At 39.7% G+C, this 25897-nt stretch overlaps 1 protein-coding gene and 1 long non-coding RNA gene across 5 annotated transcripts in view; one reads left to right on the top strand and one right to left on the bottom strand.

Moving 5' to 3' along the window:
- Nucleotides 1-16197: 16197 nt before the first annotated feature.
- Nucleotides 16198-21565, bottom strand: LOC118883504. Its single transcript, XR_005017035.1, has 4 exons — nt 20910-21565; nt 20648-20694; nt 19524-19711; nt 16198-17829 (listed from the first exon to the last, which is right to left on the bottom strand). It is a non-coding gene; the product is annotated as an uncharacterized LOC118883504 (long non-coding RNA).
- Nucleotides 21016-25897, top strand: part of RIPK2 (receptor interacting serine/threonine kinase 2) — a 30702-nt gene continuing 25820 nt past the window's right edge. The window contains exon 1 of one of the 4 annotated variants that reach the window (XM_036830422.1): nt 21016-21855. In XM_036830422.1, coding sequence (XP_036686317.1) covers nt 21683-21855 — 173 coding nt within the window. In that variant the 5' untranslated portion in view covers nt 21016-21682. The other 3 variants (XM_036830423.1, XM_036830425.1, XM_036830424.1) reach the window with 3 other exon arrangements.

Below are 25897 nucleotides of genomic sequence, written 5' to 3'. Positions count from 1 at the left end.
TCCCATAACTGCTGGGTGGGTGACTCATAGACTGGCGAACACTTATACCACAGAAGTCTACCCACTGGAGTGAAGGTTCTGAGCCCCACGTCAGGCTTCCCAACCTAGGGGTCCGGCAACGGGAGGAGGAATTAATAGAGAATCAGACTTTGAAGTCTAGTGGGAATTGATTGCAGGACTTCAACAGGACTGGGGGAAACAGAGACCCCACTCTTGGAGGGCGCACACAAAATAGTGTGCGCATCGGGACCCAGGGTAAGCAGCGGTGATCCCGGGGGAGACGGAACCAGACCTACCTGATAGTGTTGGAAGGTCTCCTGCAGAGGAGGGGGGGTGGCTCTGTTTCACGGTGGGGACAAAGACACTGGCAACAGAAGTTCTGGGAAGTACTCCTTGGCATGAGCCCTCCCAGAGTCTGTCATTAGCCCCACCAAAGAGCCCAGTGTTGGGTTGCCTCAGGCAAAACAACCAACAGGGAGGGAACCCAGCCCCACCCATCAACAGTAAAGTGGATTAAAGTTTTACTGAGCTCTGACCACCACAGCAACAGTCAGCTCTACCTACCACCAGAGCCTCCCATCAAGCCTCTTAGATACCTTCAAACACCAGAGGGCAGCCAGCAGAAGCAAGAAAAACTACAAACTTGCAGGCTGTGGAACAAAATCCACATTCACAGAAAGGCAAGATGAAAAGGCAGAGGGCTATACACCAGATAAAGGAACAAGATAAAACCCCAGAAAAACAACTAAATGAAGTGGAGATAGGCAACCTTCCAGAAAAAGAATTCAGAATAATGATAGTGAAGATGATCCAGAACCTCGGAATAAGAATGAAGGCAAAGATTGAGAAGATGCAAGAAATGATTAACAAAGACCTAGGGGGGAGGAAGAAGATGGCGGAAGAGTAAGACGCAGAGATCACCTTCCTTCCCACAGATACATTAGAAATATATCTACACGTGGAATTGCTCCTACAGAACACCCACTGAACGCTGGCAGAAAACGTCAGACCTCCCAAAAGGCAAGAAACTCCCCACGTACTTGGGCAGGGCAAAAGAAAAAAGAAATAACAGAGACAAAAGAATAGGGACGGGACTTGCACCAGTGGGAGGGAGCCGTGAAGGAGGAAAGGTTTCCACGCACTAGGAGGCTCCTTCGTGGGCGGAAACTGCGGGTGGCAGAGGGGGAAGCTTCGGAGCCATGGAGGAGAGCACAGCCACAGGGGTGCGGAGGGCAAAGCGGAGAGATTCCGGCACGGAGGATTGGCGCCGAGCAGCACTCACCAGCCCGAGAGGCTTGTCTGCTCTCCTGCCGGGGCGGGCGGGGCTGGGAGCTGAGGCTCGGGCTTCGGTCAGATCCCAGGGAGAGGAATGGGGTTGGTGGCGTGAACACAGCCTGAAGGGGTTAGTGCACCACAGCTAGCCGGGAGGGAGTCCGGGAAAAAGTCTGCAGCTGCCGAAGAGGCAAGAGACTTTTTCTTCCCTCTTTGTTTCACGGTGCGCGAGGAGAGGGGATTCAGAGCGCCGCCTAAACGAGCTCCACAGATGGGCGCGAGCCGCGGCTATCAGCACGGACCCGAGACGGGCATGAGATGCTAAGGCTGCTGCTGCCGCCACCAAAAAGCCTGTGTGCGAGCACAGGTCACTCTCCACACCGCCCCTGCCAGGAGCCGGTGCAGCCCGCCACCGTCAGGCTCCTGTGATCCGGGGACAACTTCCCTGGGAGAACGCACAGCGCGCCTCAGGCTGCTGCAACGTCACGATGCCTCTGACGCCGCAGGCTGGCCCCGCCTCCTCCGTACCGCTCCCTCCCCCCGGCCTGAGTGAGCTGGAGCCCCCGAAGCAGCTGCTCCTTTAACCCCGTTCTGTCTGGGCGGGGAACGGACGCTCTCAGGCGACCTACACGCAGAGGTGGGTCCAAATACAAAGCTGAACCCCGGGAGCTGTGGGAACAAAGAAGAGAAAGGAAAATCTATCCCAGCAGCCTCAGAAGCAGCGGATTAAAACTCCACAAACAAGTTGATGTGCCTGCATCTGTTGAATACCTGAATAGACAACGAATCATCCCAAATTCAGGAGGTGGACTTTGGGAGCAGGATATATTAATTTTTCCCCTTTTCCTTTTTTTGTGAGTGTATATGTATATGCTTCTGGGTGAGATTTTGTCTGTATAGCTTTGCTTTATAATAGCTTTATTTTACTTCACTATATTTTATCCTCTTTCTTTCTTTCTATTTTTTCTCCCTTTTACTCTGAGCCGTGTGGATGAAAGGCTCTTGGTGCTCCAGCCAGGCATCAGGGCTGTGCCTCTGAGGTGGGAGAGCCAACTTCAGGACACTGGCCCACAAGAGACCTCCCAGCTCCACGTAATACCAAACGGCGAAAACCTCTCAGAGATCTCCATCTCAACCTCAAGACCCAGCTTCACTCAACGACCAGCAAGCTACAGTGCTGGACACCCTATGCCAAACAACTAGCAAGACAGGAACATAGCCCCATCCATTAGCAGAGAGGCTGCCTAGAATCATAATAAGGCCACAGACACCCCCAAATACACCACCAGACGTGGACATGCCCACCAGAAAGACAAGATCCAGCCTCATCCACCAGAACACAGGCACTAGTTCCCTCCACCAGGAAGCCTACACAACTCACTGAACGAACCTTAGCCACTGGGGACAGATACCAAAAACAACAAGAACTACGAACCTGCAGCCTGTGAAAAGGAGACCCCAAACACAGTAAGATAAGCAAAATGAGATGACAGAAAAACACACAGCAGATGAGGGAGCAGGGTCAAAACACACGAGACCTAACAAATGAAGAGGATATAGGTAGTCTACCTGAAAAAGAATTCAGAATAATGATAGTAAGGATGATCCAAAATCTTGGAAATAGAATAGACAAAATGCAAGAAACATTTAACAAGGACGTAGAAGAGCTAAAGAGGAACGAAGCAACGATGAAAAACACAATAAATGAAATTAAAAATACTCTAGACGGGATCAATAGCAGAATAACTGAAGCAGAAGAACGGATAAGTGACCTGGAAGACAAAATGGTGGAAATAACTACTGCAGAGCAGGAAAAAGAAAAAAGAATGAAAAGAACTGAGGACAGTGTCAGAGACCTCTGGGACAACATTAAACGCACCAACATTCGAATTACAGGGGTCCCTGAAGAAGAAGAGAAAAAGAAAGGGACTGAGAAAATATTTGAAGAGATTATAGGTGAAAATTTCCCTAATATGGGAAAGGAAATAGTTAATCAAGTCCTGGAAGCACAGAGAGTCCCATACAGGATAAATCCAAGGAGAAACATGCCAAGACACATATTAATCAAACTGTCAAAAATTAAATATAAAGAAAACATATTAAAAGCAGCATGGGAAAAACAACAAATAACACACAAGGGAATCCCCATAAGGTTAACAGCTGAACTTTCAGCAGAAACTCTGCAAGCCAGAAGGGAGTGGCAGGATATACTTAAAGTGATGAAGGAGAAAAACCTACAACCAAGATTAATCTACCCAGCAAGGATCTCATTCAGATTTGATGGAGAAATTAAAACCTTTACAGACAAGCAAAAGCTCAGAGAGTTCAGCACCACCAAACCAGCCTTACAACAAATGCTAAAGGAACTTCTCTAGGCAAGAAACACAAGAGAAGGAAAACACCTACAATAACAAACCCAAAACATTTAAGAAAATGGGAATAGGAACATACATATCGATAATTACCTTAAACGTGAATGGATTAAATGCTCCAAACAAAAGACATAGACTGGCTGAATGGATACAAAAAGAAGACCCATATATATGCTGTCTACAAGAGACCCACCTCAAACCTAGAGACACATACAGACTGAAAGTGAGGGGATGGAAAAAGATATTCCATGCAAATGGAAATCAAAAGAAAGCTGGAGTAGCAATTCTCATATCAGACAAAATAGACTTTAAAATAAAAACTATTACAAGAGACAAAGAACGACACTATATAATGATCAAGGGATCGATCCAAGAGGAAGGTATAACAATTGTAAATATTTATGCACCCAACATAGAAGCACCTCAATACATAAGGCAAATACTAACAGCCATAAAAGGGGAAATCGACAGCAACACAATCACAGTAGGGGACTTTAACACCTCAGTTTCACCAATGGACAGATCATCCAAAATGAAAATAAATAAGGAAACACAAGCTTTAAATGATACATTAAACAAGATGGACTTAATTGATATTTATAGAACATTCCACACAAAAACAACAGAATACACATTTTTCTCAAGTGCCCATGGAACATTCTCCAGGATAGATCATATCTTGGGTCAAAAATCAAGCCTTGGTAAATTTAAGAAAATTGAAATCGTATCAAGTATCTTTTCCAACCACAACGCTATGAGACTAGATATCAATTACAGGAAAAGATCTGTAAAAAATACAAACACATGGAGGCTACACAATACACTACTTAATAACGAAGTGATCACGGAAGAAATCAAAGGGGAAATCAAAAAATACCTAGAAACAAATGACAATGGAGACACGATGACCCAAAACCTATGGGATGCAGCAAAAGCAGTGCTAAGAGGGAAGTTTATAGCAATACAACCTACCTCAAGAAACAGGAAACATCTCAAATAAACAACCTAACCTTGCACCTGAAGCAATTAGAGAAAGAAGAGCAAAAAAAAACCCAAAGCTAGCAGAAGGAAAGAAATCATAAAGATCACATCAGAAATAAATGAAAAAGAAATGAAGGAAACAAGAGCAAAAATCAATGAAACTAAAAGCTGGTTCTTTGAGAAGATAAACAAAATTGATAAACCATTTGCCAGACTCATCAAGAGAAAAAGGGAGAAGACTCGAATCAATAGAATTAGAAATGAAAAAGGAGAAGTAACCACTGACACTGCAGAAATACAAACGATCATGAGAGATTACTACAAGCAACTCTATGCCAATAAAATGGACAACCTGGAAGAAATGGACACATTCTTAGAAATGCACAACCTGCTGAGACAGAACCAGGAAGAAATAGAAAATATGAACAGACCAATCACAAGCACTGAAATTGAAACTGTGATTAAAAATCTTCCAACAAATAAAAGCCCAGGACCAGATGGCTTCACAGGCGAATTCTATCAAACATTTAGAGAAGAGCTAACACCTATCCTTCTCAAACTCTTCCAAAATATTACAGAGGGAGGAACACTCCCCAACTCATTCTAAGAGGCCAAGATCACCCTGATACCAAAACCAGACAAAGATGTCACAAAGAAAGAAAACTACAGGCCAATATCACTGATGAACATAGATGCAAAAATCCTCAACAAAATACTTGCAAACAGAATCCAACAGCACATTAAAAGGATCGTGCACCATGATCAAGTGGAGTTTATCCCAGGCATGCAAGGATTCTTCAATATACGCAAATCAATCAACGTGATACATCATATTAACAAATTGAAGGAGAAAAACCATATGATCATCTCAATAGATGCAGAGAAAGCTTTCGACAAAATTCAAAACCCATTTATAATAAAAGCCTTGCAGAAAGTAGGCATAGAGGGAACTTTCCTCAACATAATAAAGGCCATATATGACAAACCCACAGCCAACATCATTCTCAATGGTGAAAAACTGAAATCATTTCGACTAAGATCAGGAACAAGACAAGGTTGCCCACTCTCACCACTATTATTCCACATAGTTTTGGAAGTGTTAGCCACAGCAATCAGAGAAGAAAAAGAAATAAAAGGAATCCAAATCACAAAAAAAGAAGTAAAGCTGTCACTGTTTGCAGATGACATGATACTATACATAGAGAATCCTAAAGATGCTACCAGAAAACTACGAGAGCTAATCAATGAATTTGGTAAAGTAGCAGGATACAAAATTAATGCACAGAAATCTCTTGCATTTCTATACACTAATGACGAAAAATCTGAAAGTGAAATTAAGAAAACACTCCCATTTACCATTGCAACAAAAAGAATAAAATATCTAGGAATAAACCTACCTAAGGAGACAAAAGACCTGTATGCAGAAAATTATAGGACACTGATGAAAGAAATTAAAGATGATAAAAATAGATGGAGAGATATACCATGTTCTTGGATTGGAAGAATCAACATTGTGAAAATGACTCTACTACCCAAAGCAATCTACAGATTCAAAGCAATCCCTATCAAACTACCACTGGCATTTTTCACAGAACTAGAACAAAACAGTTCACAATTTGTATGGAAACACAAAAGACCCCGAATAGCCAAAGCAATCTTGAGAACGAAAAATGGAGCTGGAGGAATCAGGCTCCCTTACTTCACACTATATTACAAAGCTACAGTAATCAAGACAGTTTGGTACTGGCACAAAAACAGACATATAGATCAATGGAACAGGATAGAAAGCCCAGAGATAAACCCACGCACATATGGTCACCTTATCTTTGATAAAGGAGGCAAGCATATACAGTGGAGAAATGACAGCCTCTTCAATAAGTGGTGCTGGGAAAATTGGACAGGTACATGTAAAAGTATGAAATTAGAACATTCCCTGACACCATACACAAAAATAAACTCAAAATGGATTAAAGACCTAAGTGTAAGGCCAGACACTATCAAACACTTAGAGGAAAACATAGGCAGAACACTCTGTGAGATAAATCACAGCAAGATCCTTTTTGACCCAGCTCCTAGAGAAATGGAAATAAATACACAAATAAACAAATGGGACCTAATGAAACTTAAAAGCTTTTGCACAGCAAAGGAAACCATAAACAAGACCAGAAGACAACACTCAGAATGGGAGAAAATATTTGCAAATGAAGCAACTGACAAAGGATTAATCTCCAAGATTTACAAGCAGCTCATGCAGCTCAATAACAAAAGAACAAACAACCCAATCCAAAAATGGGCAGAAGACCTAAACAGACATTTCTCCAAAGAAGATATACAAATTGCCAACAGACACATGAAAGAATGCTCAACATCATTAATCATTAGAGAAATGCAAATCAAAACTACAACGAGATATCATCTCATTCCAGTCAGAATGGCCATCATCAAAAAATCTACAAACAACAAATGCTGGAGAGGGTGTGGAGAAAAGGGAACACTCTTGGACTGTTGTTGGGAATGTAAACTGATACAGCCACTATGGAGAACAGTATGGAGGTTCCTTAAAAAACTTAAAATAGAACTACCATACGACCCAGCAATCCCACTACTGGGCATATACCCTGAGAAAACTGTAATTCAAAAAGAGTCATGTACCAAAATGTTCATTGCAGCTCTATTTACAATAGCCAGGACATGGAAGCAACCTAAGTGTCCATCATTGGAAGTATGGATAAAGAAGATGTGGCACATATATACAATGGAATATTACTCAGCCATAAAAAGAAATGAAATGGAGGTATTTCTAATGAGGTCGATGGAGTTAGAGTCTGTCATACACAGTGCAGTAAGTCAGAAATAGAAAAACAAATACAGTATGTTAACACATATATATGGAATCTAAGGGGGAAAAAAAAGGTCATGAAGAACCTAATGGCAAGACGGGAATAAAGACACAGACCTACTAGAGAATGGACTTGAGGATATGGGGAGGGGGAGGCTTGAGATGTGACAGGGTGAGAGAGTGCCATGGACATATATACACTACGAAATGTAAAATAGATAGCTAGTGGGAAGCAGCCGCATAGCACAGGGAGATCAGCTCGGTGCTTTGTGACCACCTAGAGGGGTGGGATAGGGAGGGTGGGAGGGAGGGAGATGCAAGAGGGAAGAGATATGGGAACATATGTATATGTATAACGGATTCACTTTGTTATAAAGCAGAAAATAACACACCATTGTAAAGCAATTATACTTCAATACAGATGTGAAAAAAAAACCAAAAAAAAAAAAACAAAGACCTAGAAGAATTAAAGAACAAACAAACAGAGATGACCAATACAATAACGGAAATGAAAACTACAGTAGAAGGAATCAATAACAGAATAACTGAGGCAGAAGAACGGATAAGTGACCTGGAAGACAGAATGGTGGAATTCACTGCTGCGGAAGAGAATAAAGAAAAAAGAATGAAAAGAAATGAAGACAGCCTAAGAGACCTCTGGGACAACACTAAATGCATTATAGAGGTCCCAGAAGGAGAAGAGAGAGAGAAAGGAACAGAGAAAATATTTGAAGAGATTATAGTCGAAAACTTCCCTAACATGGGAAAGGAAATAGCCACCCAAGTCCAGAAAGCGCAGAGAGCCCATACAGGATACACCCAAGGAGAAACACACTGAGACACATAGTAATCAAATTGGCAAAAATTAAAGACAAAGAAAAATTATTGAAAGCAGCAAGGGAAAAACGACAAATAACATACAAGGGAACTCCCATAGGGTAAACAGCTGATTTCTCAGCAGAAACTCTAGAAGCCAGAAGGGAGTGGCATGATATACTTAAAGTGATTAAAGGGAAGAACGTGCAACCAAGATTACTCTACCTGGCAAGGATCTCATTTAGATTTGATGGAGATATCAAAAGCTTTACAGACAAGCAAAAGGTAAGAGAATTCAGCACCACCAAACCAGCTCTACAACAAATGCTAAAGGAAATTCACTAAGTGGGAAACACAAGAGAAGAAAAGGACCTACCAAAACAAACCCAAAACAATTAAGAAAATGGTCATAGGAACATATATATCGATAATTACCTTAAACGTGAATGGATTAAATGCTCCAAACAAAAGACACAGGCTTGCTGAATGGATACAAAAACAAGACCCATATATATGCTGTCTACAAGAGACCCCCTTCGACCTAGGGACACATTCAGCCTGAAAGTGGGGGGATGGAAATAGATATTCCATGCAAATGGAAATCAAAAGAAAGCTGGAGTAGCTATACTCATATCAGATAAAATAGACTTGAAAATAAAGAATGTTACAAGAGACAAGGAAGGACACTACATAATGATCAAGGGATCAATCCAAGAAGAAGATATAACAATTATAAATATATATGCACCCAACATAGGAGCACCACAATACATAAGGCAACTGCTAACAGCTATAAAAGAGGAAATCGACAGTAACACAATAATAGTGGTGGACTTCAACACCTCACTTACACCAATGGACAGATCATCCAAAATGAAAACAAATAAGGAAACAGAAGCTTTAAATGACACGATAGACCAGATAGATTTAATTGATATTTATAGGACATTCCATCCAAAAACAGCAGATTACACGTTCTTCTCAAGTGCACACGGAACATTCTCCAGGATAGATCACATCTTGGGTCACAAATCAAGCCTCAGTAAATTTAAGAAAATTGAAATCATATCAAGCATCTTTTCTGACCACAACGCTATGAGATTAGAAATGAATTACAGGGGAAAAAACTTGAAAAGCACAAACACATGGAGGTTAAACAATACGTTACTAAATAACCAAGAGATCACTGAAGAAATCAAAGAGGAAATCAAAAAATACCTAGAAAAACATGACAATGAAAACATGACGACCCAAAACCTATGGGATGCAGCAAAAGCAGTTCTAAGAGGGAAGTTTATAGCTATACAAGCCTATTTAAAGAGACAAGAAAAATCTCAAGTAAACAATCTAACCTTACACCTAAAGGAACTAGAGAAAGAAGAACAAACAAAACCCAAAGTTACCAGAAGGAAAGAAATCATAAAGATCAGAGTGGAAATAAATGAAATAGAAACAAAGAAAACAATAGCAAAGATCAATAAAACTAAAAGCTGGTTCTTTGAGAAGATAAACAAAATTGATAAGCCATTAGGCAGACTCATCACGAAAAAGAGGGAGAGGACTCAAATCAATAAAAGCAGAAATGAAAAAGGAGCAGTTACAACAGACACCGCAGAAATACAAAGCATCCTAAGAGACTACTACAAGCAACCTTATGCCAATAAAATGGACAACCTGGAAGAAGTGGACAAATTCTTAGAAAGGTATAATCTTCCAAGACTGAACCAGGAAGAAACAGAAAATATGAACAGACCAATCACAAGGAATGAAATTGAAACTGTGATTAAAACTCTTCCAACAAACAAAAGTCCAGGACCAGATGCCATCACAGGTGAATTCTATCAAACATTTAGAGAAGAGCTAACACCCATGCTTCTCAAACTCTTCCAAAAAATTGCAGAGGAAGGAACACTCCCAAACTCATTCTATGAGGCCACCATCACCCTGATACCAAAACCAGACAAAGACACTACAAAAAAAGAAAATTACAGACCAACATCACTGATGAATATAGTTGCAAAAATCCTCAACAAAATACTAGCAAACAGAATCCAACAACACATTAAAAGGATCATACACCATGATCAAGTGGGATTTATCCCAGGGATGCAAGGATTCTTCAATATACACAAATCAATCAATGTGATACACCATATTAACAAATTGAAGAATAAAAACCATATGATCATCTCAATAGATGCAGAAAAAGCTTTTGACAAAATTCAACACCCATTTATGATAAAAACTCTCCAGAAAGTGGGCACAGAGGGACCCTACCTCAACATAATAAAGGCCATATACAACAAACCCACAGCAAACATCATTCTCAACGGTGAAAAACTGAAAACATTTCCTCTAAGATCAGGAATGAGACAAGGATGTCCACTCTCACAACTATTATTCAACATAGTTTTGGAAGTCTTAGCCACGGCAATCAGAGAAGAAAAAGAAATAAAAGGAATACAAATTGGAAAAGAAGAAGTAAAACTGTCACTGTTTGCAGATGACATGATACTATACATAGAGAATCTTAAAAATGCCACCAGAAAACTACTAGACTAATCAATGCATTTGGTAAAGTTGCAGGGTAAAAAATTAATGCACAGAAATCTCTTGCATTCCTATACACTAACGATGAAGAGTCTGAAAGAGAAATTATGGAAACACTCCCATTTACCATTGCAACCAAAAGAATAAAATACCTAGGAATAAACCTACCTAGGGAGACAAAAGACCTGTATGCAGAAAACTATAAGACATTGATGAAAGAAATTAAAGATGATACCAACAGATGGAGAGGTATACCATGTTCTTGGATTGGAAGAATCAATATTGTGAAAATGACTATACTACCCAAAGCAATCTACAGGTTCAATGCAATCCCTATCAAATTACCAATGGCATTTTTTACGGAGCTAGAACAAATCATCTTAAAATTTGTATGGAGACACAAAAGACCCCAAATAGCCAAAGCAGTCTTGAGGGAAAAAAACAGAGCCGGAGGAATCAGACTCCCTGACTTCAGACTATATTACAAAGCTACAGTAATCAAGACAATATGGTACTGGCACAAAAACAGAAACATAGATCAGTGGAACAAGATCGAAAGCCCAGAGATAAACCCTCGCACCTATGGTCAACTAATCTATGACAAAGGAGGCAAAGATATACAATGGAGAAAAGACAGTCTCTTCAGTAAGTGGTGCTGGGAAAACTGGACAGCTACATGTAAAAGAATGAAATTAGAACACTCCCAGCACCATACACAAAAAATGAACTCAAAATGGATTCGAGACCTAAATGTAAGACTGGACACTATAAAACTCTTAGAGGAAAACATAGGAAGAACACTCTGTGACATAAATCACAGCAAGATCTTTTTTGATCCACCTCCTAGAGTAATGGAAATAAAAACAAAAATAAACAAATGGGACCTAATGAAACTTAAAAGCTTTTGCACAGCAAAGGAAACCATAAACAAGATGAAAAGACAACCTTCAGAATGGGAGAGAATATTTGCAAACGAATCAACAGACAAAGGATTAATCTCCAAAATATATAAACAGCTCATGCAGCTCAATATTAAAGAAACAAACAACCCAATCCAAAAATGGGCAGAAGACCTAAATAGACATTTCTCCAAAGAAGACATACAGATGGCCAAGAAGCACATGAAAAGATGCTCAACATCACTAATTATTAGAGAAATGCAAATCAAAACTACAATGAGGTATAACTTCACACCAGTTAGAATGGGCATCTTCAGAAAATCTACAAACAACAAATGCTGGAGAGGGTGTGGAGAAAAGGGAACCCTCTTGCACTGTTGGTGGTAATGTAAATTGATACAGCCACTATGGAGATCAATATGGAGGTTCCTTAAAAAACTAAAAATAGAATTACCATATGATCCAGCAATCCCACTACTGGGCATATACTCAGAGAAAACCATAATTCAAAAAGATACATGTACCCCAATGTTCATTGCAGCACTATTTACAATAGCCAGGTAATGGAAGCAACCTAAATGCCCATCGACAGACGAATGGATAAAGAAGTGGTGGTACATACATACAATGGAATATTACTCAGCCATTAAAAGGAACGAAATTGAGTCATTTGTTGAGACGTGGATGGATCTAGAGACTGTTATACAGAGTGAAGTAAGTCAGAAAGAGAAAAACAAAGATCGTTTATTAACGCATGTATGTGGAACCTAGAAAAATGGTACAGATGAACCAGTTTGCAGGGCAGCAGTTGAGACACAGATATAGAGAACAAACGTATGGACACCAAGGGGGGAAAACCGCAGTGGGTTGGGGATGGTGGTGTGCTGAATTTGGCGATTGGGATTGACATATCTACATTGATGTGTATAAAATTGATGACTGATTAAAAAAAAAAAGACTTAAGTCATTATGATGTATATAAAGACTTTAGTCATCACTTTTGTAGATAGCATTGTAGAGCTTATTTATTCTGTAGATAGCAATGTAGAGCTTGTGTCCCATACTACATACCAAAGAGCCATTCACATCATAGACAGTCAATAAATGCTGAATTAAAATGTTAATATGTAAAAGAAAAAGCAAATTATAGCCAATGGAATTAGTTCCATAAAGTTTAAATTATTCCTAACAGACACTATTATTAAAGAGACACATCAACATTTTAATATTGCTAGACTGAACTTCTTTAAAAGATATCCTTGCTCACATATAAAATAACTCTTCATATAAAAGTGTGTTGAGTGGTGCCAAATCATTCACACTCCATCTCTCAGTACTCTATTACTTCGTGAGAACAGATAAACTGATTCAGAATACAGCAATATAATTTCCTTTGTTCAACTGCTGGCTATGCCTCTTAATAGCTGTGGGACCTTACACAAGTAATTAACATCTCTGTGCCTCAGTTTCTACATCTGCAAAGTTAGAGTGATAATAGCATCTATTGCATATTGTTGGTGTACTAAGTGAGTTACTCTATGGAAATTGCTTAGAAGAGTCCCTGACACGTAGCAAGCATTATATAAGTGTTAGGGTTTGTTTTTTTTTTTTAATTCATTTATTTATTTACTTATTGGCTGCATCGTGTCTTCGTTGCTGTGAGCGGTCTTTCTCTAGTTGCGGCGAGAGGGGGCTACTCTTTGTTGCGGTGCGTGGGCTTCTCATTGCGGTGGGTTCTCTTTGCTGTGGAGCACAGGCTCTAGGCACGTGGGCTGCAGTAGTGGTGACACGTGCACTCAGTAGTTGTGGCTTGCAGGCTCTAGAGAGCAGGCTCAGTAGTTGTAGCGCACAAGCTTAGTTGCTCCGCAGCATATGGGATCTTCCAGGGCCAGGGCTTGAACCCGTGTCTCCTGCATTCGCAGGCAGATTCTTAACCTATAAGTGTTAGTTATTATTGCTGTTGTTGATACTGTTGTTGTTGTTGCTGTTTTAGAAATTCAGTACCTCATGTCCATATCCCCATAATCCACAAAGGACTTGAAGGGTGATATTATGGCCAACCAGAATCTCGTCCTCAGGAGTTCTGGGCTATGAAAAAGAACCAACACCGTTGACAAGTCCCTAGAGAAGTTAGAGGAGCCAGTTCTTTAACTGAAATGCAGATAGTGAGGGCTCCAGGCTGGGTAATAACTGCTCTATGAATCTGCCAATGTCCTCTATCCAAAGACCACCAGGAACACATCTGCAGTTCTATAAATCTGGGTTTACTGACTCATTGCAAGCAGGAGTTATGTGTACCATGAGGAATCAGGACATCTCAGTAAGAGGATGTTTGTTAGAAATAATTTATTATAGGATTTGGACTTCTTGTAGGTGATTCTGAGGAGCATTCAAGGAAACGGGTATCTTCCCTGCATTGGATGCTCTCCAGGAGCAGGAGTGATTCTCTGATCAGGTATCTTAATAACTTATATCTAGACAGTGAGAATAATGAAATTGAGATAAAGCTATAATTGGTAAAGAAGAAGCAGGTACTCATTATTAGCCAGGAAAGGGCAATGTTTGCTCATTTTTGTGGTTTGAACAATGTTTTTACCTCTGTCTGTTCAAACACGATAATGAAGTGGTCTTATTTTTTCTTGCTCCACTACAGTGACAAAATAGTCTTGTCTGAGGTTGGTGTTCTATGAAAGTGTTTATATTGAACAGGAGAATGCCACAGATTCATTGGGAGTGCCAGGCCAGCTCCCAGCTAATAAGGGCTGCTTTTCTCTTTCTTAAACTAGGTAAGAATGTTTTGCTTGAAGGGCAGAGCTGGCCAGGAAAATAACTATTATTATTATTATTTACATAGATTGACAGGTTTATAACTTATAAAGTTCTTTTATATTCATTGTATAACTTGAGTCTCTCAGAACAATCCTAGGAGATAGGTAGGCTATAGGGCCTCCACATCGCACAACTCTAGGGGGCCCATTCATAACGTATTCCACGTGAATGACACCTCCCCACTGTGAATAGTGTCCTTGGCAGGAGTTGTGCAACAAGGTTTCCCTGGCAGGGCAGACATTTCTATTCCTTTTTACAATTATAAAAATTAAGTCAAAGAAGCTTCCTGAGTGTTCCTTAGTTCCCAATAAACCTTAGAGTTCTCTCTGGCAACCTGTTCAGCTGCTGACGTTGGATCCCTGCTTCAGTCATGTTTCCGATTCCAAATTGCACCAGCCGGCGCTGCTATGACCTAGACTAGAGGTCCCCAACCTTTTTGGCACCAGGGACCAGTTTTGTGAAAGACAATTTTTCCACGGACTGGGTGGGGGGAATGGCGAGTGATGTGGAGCGATGGGGAGCAGCAGACGAATCTGTGCTCGCTTGCCCGCCGCTCACCTCCTGCTGTGCAGCCCGGTTCCTAACAGGCCACGGACCGGTACCAGTCTGCAGCCCGGGGGTTGGAGACCCCTGACCTAGACTATATTAGCTACTACAGTAAGAAAAGCTCTGCCTTCTTCCACAACTTTTTCTATGCTTGCCCAAAAATGGATGCTAAAAAGGGTACTGAACTTATAATCTCTTTCATATAGCCACTGCCTAAAGCAGAAAAGAAAAAAAAGTGTGTCTTTGTCTGTGTGTGTGTGTGTGTGTGTATTGCCTAAAAAATATATCTTAGTATATTTTGCTTACAAGCTAGGAGTGACAGCTGGAGAAAATGATTTTGAGTTCTGAAGACATTTGAAAAAGCAAAATATCCTGCTTAATTCAGGAGCTAAAATTTTTAAATGCAGACTGTGCTACTGGTAACATATCTTTCCACACTCTTGGAAACCTGCCAAGTAAAATGTCAAAAGAAAATGGAATTTCCCATGAAATGTCCATTAATAATAAATTTTTGTCCATCACTGTCTTTTTGTAGCTGGGAAATTCCCTCTTGCTACTAAATTCCTCTCCTGAGACATCATATAAAGTGAAACCGAAAATGTACTACCCTAGTGATACAGCAAGCAGTTCCCGGAAAGAATATGAGCTTTAATTCAAATAGATTTGTGCAGGAATCATGTCTCTGTAATTTAAAAACTCTATGACTTTGGGCAGTTTGCCTTACCTCTCTTCATTAAATTACCATGCATTGCTTCTTTCCCCTAATTTCTGAGTGTGCCCTGGACTTCACTATCAGACCCTGGACTTCCCTATCAGAACATTTATCGCACTCTACTGTAATTGTATGCTTAGGTTCTATCTCCCTTAGAACACTAAAAGCATTTTAAGGACAGAGACCATGTGTCTTTTGTTATCCCTGTATTTCCAGCACCTAGCATTATGGCACATAATATTTGTTAAATTCATTTGTTGTCTTAGGGGAGGTGAACTGGAGATCTGAAGAATCAGGAAGGCTTACTTTTCATTTACATACCTTTTTATAATTCTTGTGGTTCTTTGTTATGGCAGTCCCTGGAAACTAATACACCCAGGTACAACCTTTTAAAACTTTTTATTTGGACATAATAATAGACTCACAGGAAGTTGTAAAAATAATACAGAGCAGTCCCACATATCCTTCACCCATTTTCCCCCAATGGTTACCAGATGCTTTTAGACCAAAAAATAGAAAAAAATAGAATATGAGATGTTTTTAATTCTTGCATTTGTACTTTTTTAAGTAGTTTATTTTTCAACTTTTCTGTCTTGTTTCTAATTTAAAAGACTATGAGATATATCCCCTCTTTTTTTGGATTTCCTTCCCATTTAGGTCACCACAGAGCATTGAGTAGAGTTCCTTGAGCTATATACAGTAGATTCTCATTAGTTATCTATTTTATACATAGTATCAATAGTGTATATATGTCAATCCCAATCTCCCAATTCACCCCACCCCCCCACTTCGTCCCTTGGTGTCCATACGTTTGTTCTGTACGTCTGTGTCTCTATTTCTGCTTTGCAAATAAGATCATCTATACCATTTTTCTAGATTCCACATATAAACGTTAATATATGATATTTGTTTTTCTCTTTCTGACTTACTTCACTCTTTATGACAGTCTCTGGCTCCATCCACATCTCTACAAATGACCCAATTTCATTCCTTTTTATGGCTGAATAATATTCCATTGTATATATATACCACATCTTTATCCATTCCTCTGTCGATGGACATTATATGTATACATATAGCTGATTCACTTTGCTGTACAGTAGAAACTAACACAACATTGTAAAGCAACTACAATAAAAATTAATTTAAAAAATAAAATTAGAAAAATAAATAAATAGCACTTACAGGAATAAAAGGCATTGAAGCTTAAAAAAACAAACAAACAAAACAAAAAACAGACTATGAGAGATTTCAAGCATGCCATTTGAAGCTACCATGTCCCTAAAATAGCACATGCAGATATAAATAACCTTTATTCTCAGTAAATGGAAAATATGACTTAATATGATTCTACAGAATTTTGAATAGATGAATTCAACATACAGGTGTTGAGGCTTGTTTTTTAGCCTAATTTGCATAATTTTTCTCATTTTTTTGTTTCTCATTTAGTTGATGTAGTTTAGCATCAGTATTCTTTAGGTTTTCTGTCATTAGCCATTCATTATGGGCATTAATTAAACAATGTACATATCACTAAGAATACATATATTTTAAGCTGTATAATGGTGAAACTATCATGAAAGCTAAAGGTTTGAGGTTGTGATAAACAAATTGAAGCCAGATATTTAGAAGGGCTGCAATAAAAAGAATCTTAGCATTTAAATGAGTTTAGAAGCACTGAAATCCAGGAATCAGCAGATCAACATTATACTATCTATCTCGAAAAGAAATGAAAGAAGGTGTGTGGAGAAACAGCACTCTCATTTGTCTGCAGAAAAAAAAAATTGGAAGAACCTCAGTGAAGATCAATTCAACAGTACAAACCAAAATTACAAATGAACATAACTCTTTTGTCCAGCAATTCAGCTTCTAGGACATATATATGGATACACTTGCACATGTATGAAATGACATATGTAACGATTACTTATTGCAGCATAATTTGTAAGAGTAAATATGTGGAAACCAGCTAAGTGTCCACCAATGAGGGGTAAATTATGGTATATCCATCATCTAAAAAAAAAAAAGATGAGAAAGCTTTTTATGCATTTGTATGGAAAGATATCCGAAATAGATTACTAAGTGAAAGACAAGCAAGGTGAACAGGTATATACTGTAATACTAATTAAGTAAAAGTAAGAGACATAATATACACCCACATATATTATTTATTTTGTATTTAAACCTATTAACCTTTTATTGAAGTATAACATATATATATACAGAAAAGTGCACATTGTGTAACCTCAAAGAATTTTCATAACTGAACATACCCATGTAACTGGCACCAAAAGTCTAGGTCCTAGATCAAGAAACAGAACATTTCTATCACCCCAGAGGCCTCATCATGTCCCTTCTAGTCACTATGACCACCCTACAAGAGTAGACATTATCCTGATTTCTAAAAGCATAGGCTAGTTTTGCTTATTTTTGTACTTAATAGGAATTGACTCATAAAATGTATACTCTTCTGTGTCTAGCTTTTTCATCCAGTATTGTATTTGTGCAATTCATCAATATTGTACACTGCTCAATATCATTGCTGTTTAGTATTCCACTGTGTAAATGGGCCACAAATCATTTACCCATTCTACTATTTATGGATATTTGGGTAATTTCCAGTTTGAAGCTATTATAAATAGCACTACTATGAACTTTCTAGTATATGCATATGCATGTCCATATACCTAGGCAAGGAATTGCTGAGGATCTGCATATCTGCAATTTTAATAGTACTGCCATACAGTTTGTAAAATTGATTGTACCAACTGACACTCCCACCAGCAATGTACAAGAGTTCCAATTGTTACAAAACCTCACCCACACTTGCTATATTCTGTCTTTTTAATTTTAGTTATTCTTGTATTTGTGTAGTGATATTGCACTGTGGTTTTAACTTGTAGTTCTCTAATGACTGATGATGTCGAGCACCTTTTCACATTCATTTGCTATTTGCTATTTAGATATACCCTTGTGTGAAGTATCTAGGTCTTTTGCCTAATTTTCTATTGAATTATCTGTCTGTTACACTTTTAAATTTTGAACCATGTGAATACTAATTTTTTAAAATTTAAAAGTAATGTAATTAAAAATTTAAATAGGGGTTTCCCTGGTGGCGCAGTGGTTGAGAATCTGCCTGCCAATGCAGGGGACACAGGTTTGAGCCCTGGTCTGGGAGGATCCCACATGCCGCGGAGCAACTGGGCCCGTGAGCCACAACTACTGAGCCTGCGCGTCTGGAGCCTGTGCTCCGCAACAAGAGAGGCCACGATGGTGAGAGGCCCGCGCACTGTGATAAGGAGTGGCCCCCGTTTGCCACAACCAGAGAAAGCCCTCGCACAGAAACGAGGACCCAATATAGCCAAAAATAAATATAAAAATAAATTTTAAAAATATATAAATAAATTTTATAGCATTCTATGCTGCATGTTCTCTCCTTCTGGAATTATAATATACTAGTATTTCAGAAGCTCTAAAAAGTCTTAAAGTTTTCACCACCACAGAACAGTTGGAGAAACGCTGTTTCCATTCTTGTCTAATTTTTAGTTTTCATGGAATTAATAATTGCTTCCTTTTTTCACTTGCTTATATTTTTTAAGTTCTCTCTCGAATTTTATCACATATTTCTTTAGCTCTATCAAACATCTATCAATATAACTACCCAAATACTCAAAATTAGTAATCTAAATAAATTCAATTACACTAACCAGTCTTCCTTCTTGGAGTCTGCCATCTTCCTTCTCCAGTGAAAACGATTGCTCTCTAATTCTGCCACATATCTTTCACCCTGGCATTTCCCTTCACATTCTCCTGGTCCTTTTTTCTGGATCCCAAGTCTTTCTCTTTCTTGTCTTGCTCTCATGTTTTGTTGGAGCACATCCTCTAGTAACTTTCCCTAAAAAAAAAAAAAAAAAAAAAGGTGGATGGATGGATGGAAAATAAATGTTTTCATCCTTGTATATGTGAAAATGTTTTTATTCTACTCATACTTGATGGATAGTTTGACTATAGGATTCTAGGTTGGAAGTTATTGTCTTACAAAACTTGAAATTTCACGGTAGTGTTTTAGCATAAAAGTGTTATTGTTGAGAAACCCAATGCCATTCTAATTCCCATCCGTTTATTCCTGCTTCTTCCCTCTGAAAACTTTTAGAATCTTCTCTTTGTTCTTAATGTTCTGATCTTTTTAATGGTGTGCTTTAACATAGGTCCTTTTTCATTCACTGTGGGTAGCTGGTGGGCCCTTTCAATATGAAGATCTTTGTCTTTTGGTCCTGGCAAAAATTCTTGAATTATTATTTTGATCATTTCCTCCCTTCTTAATTTTTGTTCACTTTCTCTAGAATTCTTAGTTTGTAAACTGACTGGATGAATGAATGAATGGGAAAAGTTTTCTGAGCACTTTTTGTAGCAAAAAGCTTATTAAGGAATGAACCACAGATTATCAGACCATATCTTTAAAGCTAAGTATTTTATTTTAAATTATCAAATTTTAAAACACACTCTTTCATTACAGCTTCCATTTATTGTAAAATGTAACACTGCTACTCTCATTTCAGGCAATACAAAAATACAGGAAGCACTGATTTTCTGTAGGCAGAATTCCCTGATTGAAGTCAGGCATTCCCTATTACTTTTGCTTTAGAATTCATTAAATGCCTAGCATGGACTTGGTCTTGTGTATAATATTTGCACCACACTTCGCAAAATAGTCATTTCAGGTGTAGAAAAGTGTTTGTTTAAGGTAAAAAGACTTTTGCAGTCTTTTTTGGTTGGCATTAAACACCGCATTCTTCCCAGATCTATAAGAAAGAAATGTTTGCAGTCTTACCTGGAATCAAGGGAGGGACTCTCTCAAGGTTACTTTTCAATCTCTGTCTATAATTATGGACGTCAGGAGAGAAAAAAAAAAAAAGAGTCAAAAATACGTCCCTAGTAGAGAAGGACTCAACAGGAACTAAACATCTGAACTTTTAGACAGCATTAAACTCTGACAGGGCTTATCAGCCACCCCCACACGACTGAAGTAGTTGGAAGTGAGGTTAGATTGGAGTCCAGATAAGCAAGTGAATCTACACCCCTACCTGACTCACCGGGCTGAGAAGTGCGGAGCCCTAGTAAATCACGACCGCACTCCCTCAAAGGGCTTTCCGCGCAGGCGCGGAGTCAGGAAACGGCAGCTGCCACACCCACCCTGCTACCTCCGGTGTTTGGCGACTCCCGGAAGACGCGCCGATGGGACCAGAGGAGATTCCTCCTGGATGGGAGGGTCCGCTGACTGGGTGTGAGGCTGCGGAGAGGAAATTTCCCCAAAAGAAAACCTTTCCAACCTAGCGGGTTGGGGGGAGAGAAGACAAATTGAGCGCCCCTGGCTCACTTCCCCACTCCCAAGCCCCCGCCCGAGCCCCGCCGGTGTGGCACACGTCGTCTGGGCACCACAAAGCGGAGATCTCGGGCCTCAGGCCGAGGCGGGAGCCTTGCTGGGAGGATCGCGGGCCAGGGGCCCTCATCCACGCCTCGGCATCCGCCGCTGACGTCGCCTGAGAAGTCTGGGGAGGGAGGAGCTCCGACAGGCAGGCTCGGGTGGCTGGTAGCGCCTGGGAGGGCCAGGTCGGAGAGAGGAAGCTCCTCCCCTCTGCGCCCCGCCGCCGCAGAGTTGACCCGTCTCTAGAAGAGAAGAGTCCGCTCCGGCTCCGGGTAAGCAGCGGCTTGGCGTGGGCTGCGCGGGGAATGGACGACCTCGTGACCTAGTATCCCGCAGCCTGTAGGGCCTGCCGACCCGGCTTGCGCAAGGGGTGGAGCCGCGGGAGCGGCGGGCACTTCCGGAATCGACCGGCTTGCCTGAGTGCCCGCGCCACCCGCTACCATGAACGAGGAGGCCATCTGCAGCGCCCTGCCCACCATCCCGTACCACAAGCTCGCCGACTTGCGCTACCTGAGCCGCGGCGCGTCCGGCACCGTGTCTTCTGCCCGCCACGCAGACTGGCGCGTTCAGGTGGCCGTGAAACACCTGCACATTCACACCCCGCTGCTCGACAGGTAGGGCGCCCCGGCGGCTCCACCGCGGAGCCCCGAAATCTTCGTCCCCCACCCCACTGGCTCTAACCCCGGGCAAGCGGGCTCTGAAGCCCAAACGACGGTGACCACTTGGGATCGGCCGCACACCTCGTCACCTCTAGGCAGCCGTTCAACGCTTGGGCTAACATGGTGGGGAGAGCAGGCTTCTCTGGAGATGCAGCAATCACGCTTCTTTTCACTGCCCTCTCCTTTTTTTCTTACTCCTGGGCCTCCTTTCTCCAGACACCAAAAATCAGCAATCACAGCCCAACTCTAAACGTCCTCTTTATTGAAATTGGGTTTTTGTTTGCTTTGTTTTTCCCTTTTTTTCTTTTTTTTTCTGAAGTCGAATTCTAGGGCTGCACTGCCCAACAGGTAGCTCTTAGCCACAGGTGGCTATTACTTTTTTTTAAAGTGGCTATTAGAAAATTTCAAATTGTATATGTGGTTCACATATTTTTATTGAACAGCACTGCTCTAGAGTCTGGGACGTTTTGGTTTGGGCTTTTTGTTGTTTTTGGTTTACACATGTAGGCATGAAAGTTTAGATATCAAACTCAATTTAGTTTCTCCTCTTACCGTCACAGGGAAGGAAACCTGTCTCTAGAGGAAACTTGTATTATTTTTGCTAACAATAAACTGAAATCAGAAAGCTGTTAAATGACCAAAAATTTTGAATGTCTCTCCCATCCTGGAACAATTTTAGTGCAATGTCCAGATTTCAAGGGTAGGCTAGATTAGTTCTTGTTTCCAGAGAAACCTTTCAACCATATATATTAATCAGTGAGTCTAGTCACTAGTCTTGTGTATTTTCCTTCCAATAGGAATTTAACTAGACCCTGCATTCAATTCTTAGTGAGTTAACATCCACGATTGCAACATTCTCCTCTCCTCCCCCAATATCTAATGTGAAAATATGTCATGCTAGATGCCTGATTAACCAGAGGCTGTCAGTATCCAACAGCAGATAAATTCCTCAGCTTCAGCCCTGCTAATGTTATTGACTTTCATCTGCCTGTGGCTTTTATTTGCTCTCTTGCTATCAGGCTTGGATGGGCTAGATCTCACAGTAAGTTTGAGACACCTCTAGAAATTGTTCCCGCTTTTAGTGTACCATAATCCTGATTTAGTGATATACAGGGTATATTTACCCTGGGTCTTGAATTCTGTGGAACAATTACTGGGAAATTATGTGTATGTGTATGTAGTCAACTTTGAAGGGTGGTGGTTGATTAGACAGGGTAGATGTATTTTAGAATCAACTATTAAAATATATGGAAATCTAGCACTGATGGACTCATTAGGTATTTTAAAGGAGATTGATCCTCCTATTTTGGATGCTGCTTCTCAAGATTTTAATTTATCTAAGTTTTGTGCCATTTGGGGCCAAGAAATGAAGAGAGTTCCCTTTCGTGCTCATTAACAATTTCATAATCTAAAATTCTTCACTAAATCGGGTAGGAAATTAATTCTGCTGTCAAAGAAGCCATAAGGACCAGTGCAACACTCTGGCATTACTGCATCACATTTTTTCTTCCACTTGTTACCTAGAATGTTAACATTAGCAGTATTTATGTAGTCTGAGCATAGGACTGGGCTATGCAGTTGACTCACAGGGTGTCTTATGTCCTTCACTTACAAAGTGGGAATAACAGATACATGTACTTCTTGGGCTCTGGTGTGGATAATGTTTGCATTGTTCTTTGGGATCACAAAAGAAAAATAAGTTTATGTGCTGTAACATGTTCTTATTTTAGCGATTGGTGAATTATTCTCTGTAACCTGACTTCTGCCCAGTGAGTGGACCTTCCCGAACAATCTCCCAACTCCTTATGGTAGATGAGTCTGATAGGTTGTTCAAATACCTTGTGTAAACAGTGTAACTGTTTTGTAACTGAAATTTGCTATGGGTAATTTTGGGAATATCTCTATAAAAGCTGTTTTACATTTTTATTTTTTAAAATATGAAAACCTATTTTTAAACTGTTTTGGCTTTTTCTGTTTTCCCACTCATTCTTCCTGAAATCTGACTTCAAGAATTTTCCTTCTCTGATTAAGCAGTGAGTGGAAAAAACAAAGGCTTTAGAGTCCCACAATTGCAATTCAAATCTGATTCCAAATCCACCACTTACTGTTGGCATGACCATTAGAAATTATTAATTTATGTGAGCCTTAGTGCTCTCATATATAAGGTAGGGATAATGAAACCAACTGTAGTAGAGTGGCCGACACATAATAGGATCACAAGAGAAGGAAGAATACATCATACTCTTAATGGGAGGAAGAATTAGTATATTAAGTATCACTAAGATATCCCCTAGCATGCCCTCTCTATAATTCTTTCTCCGAGTATCCAGGAACCTTCCCGGCAAAGGTGCCACTCAATAACTGTCTTGTTGACCTACATTTCATGAGGTAAATACAGACCTGTTTCAGCTTAGGAAATATAAATTTAATTAAAGCAGGTCTCACAAATTGGTATAATTGGTTGCCTCACAGTTGGGATATTAAGTGGCTAAAGAGCAGGGAGAAGAAGAGAAACTCTTTATGCATTCTTGTAATTCTTGTATTTTGAAACATGTAAGTATATTACCTATTCAAAACATAGATGACTAAGATTTTTTTGCTTTATTGTGCTTATTGTTTGTTTTTAAAGGAGGCTTCATAGTCTGGTCTGGAATGTCTGTTGCTTTTCTTATTTCAGCAGCCATTCATCAAGAGCTTGGGTGGTTTAAGCACCAACTAATCATCATCGCTTACCTAATAAGCTTCTCCTAGAGACAATTCTCTTTCTATTACTGCTGCTACCAATACCAAATCATCCATGGTAAAAATTGATGACAAATCCAGTTCCCTTCATATATATATGTACACACACACGTACACACACACATACATACACACACATATACACATATATATATATGTATATACCTCCCTTAGTCAATCAGGTCAGTCAGTCAGCCACCAGAGCCTGGGTATTCTATTCAGCTAGTGTTTTTCTTTCTATTTCCACTGCAACCTTTATAGTTTCAGACTCTCATTGCTTCACATCTTAACTAGTATTATAATCTTCTAACACCTGGCTTTCAAACTCTACCTCCTTCTGCTGATCCTACACCTTGCTGCCAAGTTAATCATCCTAAAAGTTTGTTCCACTCATGTCATTCCTGTGCTCAATAACCTGTAGTCACAACTCAGTGACTACCAAATAAAGTGTAAACACTCTCACCTGGCTTTAAGGCTCTGAGATGAGGCGCTACCCTACCCTATTCACCTTCACTCCCTTTACACACGCTGTTACACATCCTGATTCATATTAAACAATTTGCCATTTTCCAGATATAGCCTGTACTTTAACTTCCTTGAATTCATTTGATACACATCTATTAGACAAATTCTGTGTGCCAGGTACTGTTCCAGATCCTGGGGATACACAGATGAAAAAGAAAGGCAAAATCTCTCCCATCTTGGAGAGGGACCACATATCTTGGATGCCCTTTTTCCAATGGTTGAAATTCTATCCATCCTTAAAGTACTGTTGACATCTCTCTCTAAAGGCTGTAGCAACTCCCTTAGCCCAAATTTACTAGTTCTCTGAGCTCCCTATATTTATTTATTTATTTATTTGCTTGCTTATTTACTTGTTTTTGATGGCACTTATCACATTCTGCCTTATATTTTAAGTATTTGGTTTGCTTTTCTTATTTGCTTTTCTTATTTTTTAACTTTATTGAGGAATAATTGACAAATATAATCATATATATTTAAAGTACAAAACATGATTATTTGCTATACATATACATCATCATGGAATAATTACCAATACCAATATAATTAACACATCCAAAGACATACAAATGACCAATAGGTATATGAAAAGGTGCTCAACATCACTAATCATTGGAAAAGTGTAAATCAAGACCACAGTGAGTACTTATTTTTCTTAAAAAGATTTCTGGACAGTTTGAGGTCACAGACTATGTGTTTTGTTTTTTGTTTTTTTTAAACTTAATAGTCTCCA

Source organism: Balaenoptera musculus, chromosome 17, assembly GCF_009873245.2.
Source record: "Balaenoptera musculus isolate JJ_BM4_2016_0621 chromosome 17, mBalMus1.pri.v3, whole genome shotgun sequence".
NCBI lineage: Eukaryota > Metazoa > Chordata > Mammalia > Artiodactyla > Balaenopteridae > Balaenoptera > Balaenoptera musculus.
Note: the sequence above shows the minus strand (reverse complement) of the source record. Positions and strands in the feature narration are given on the sequence as shown.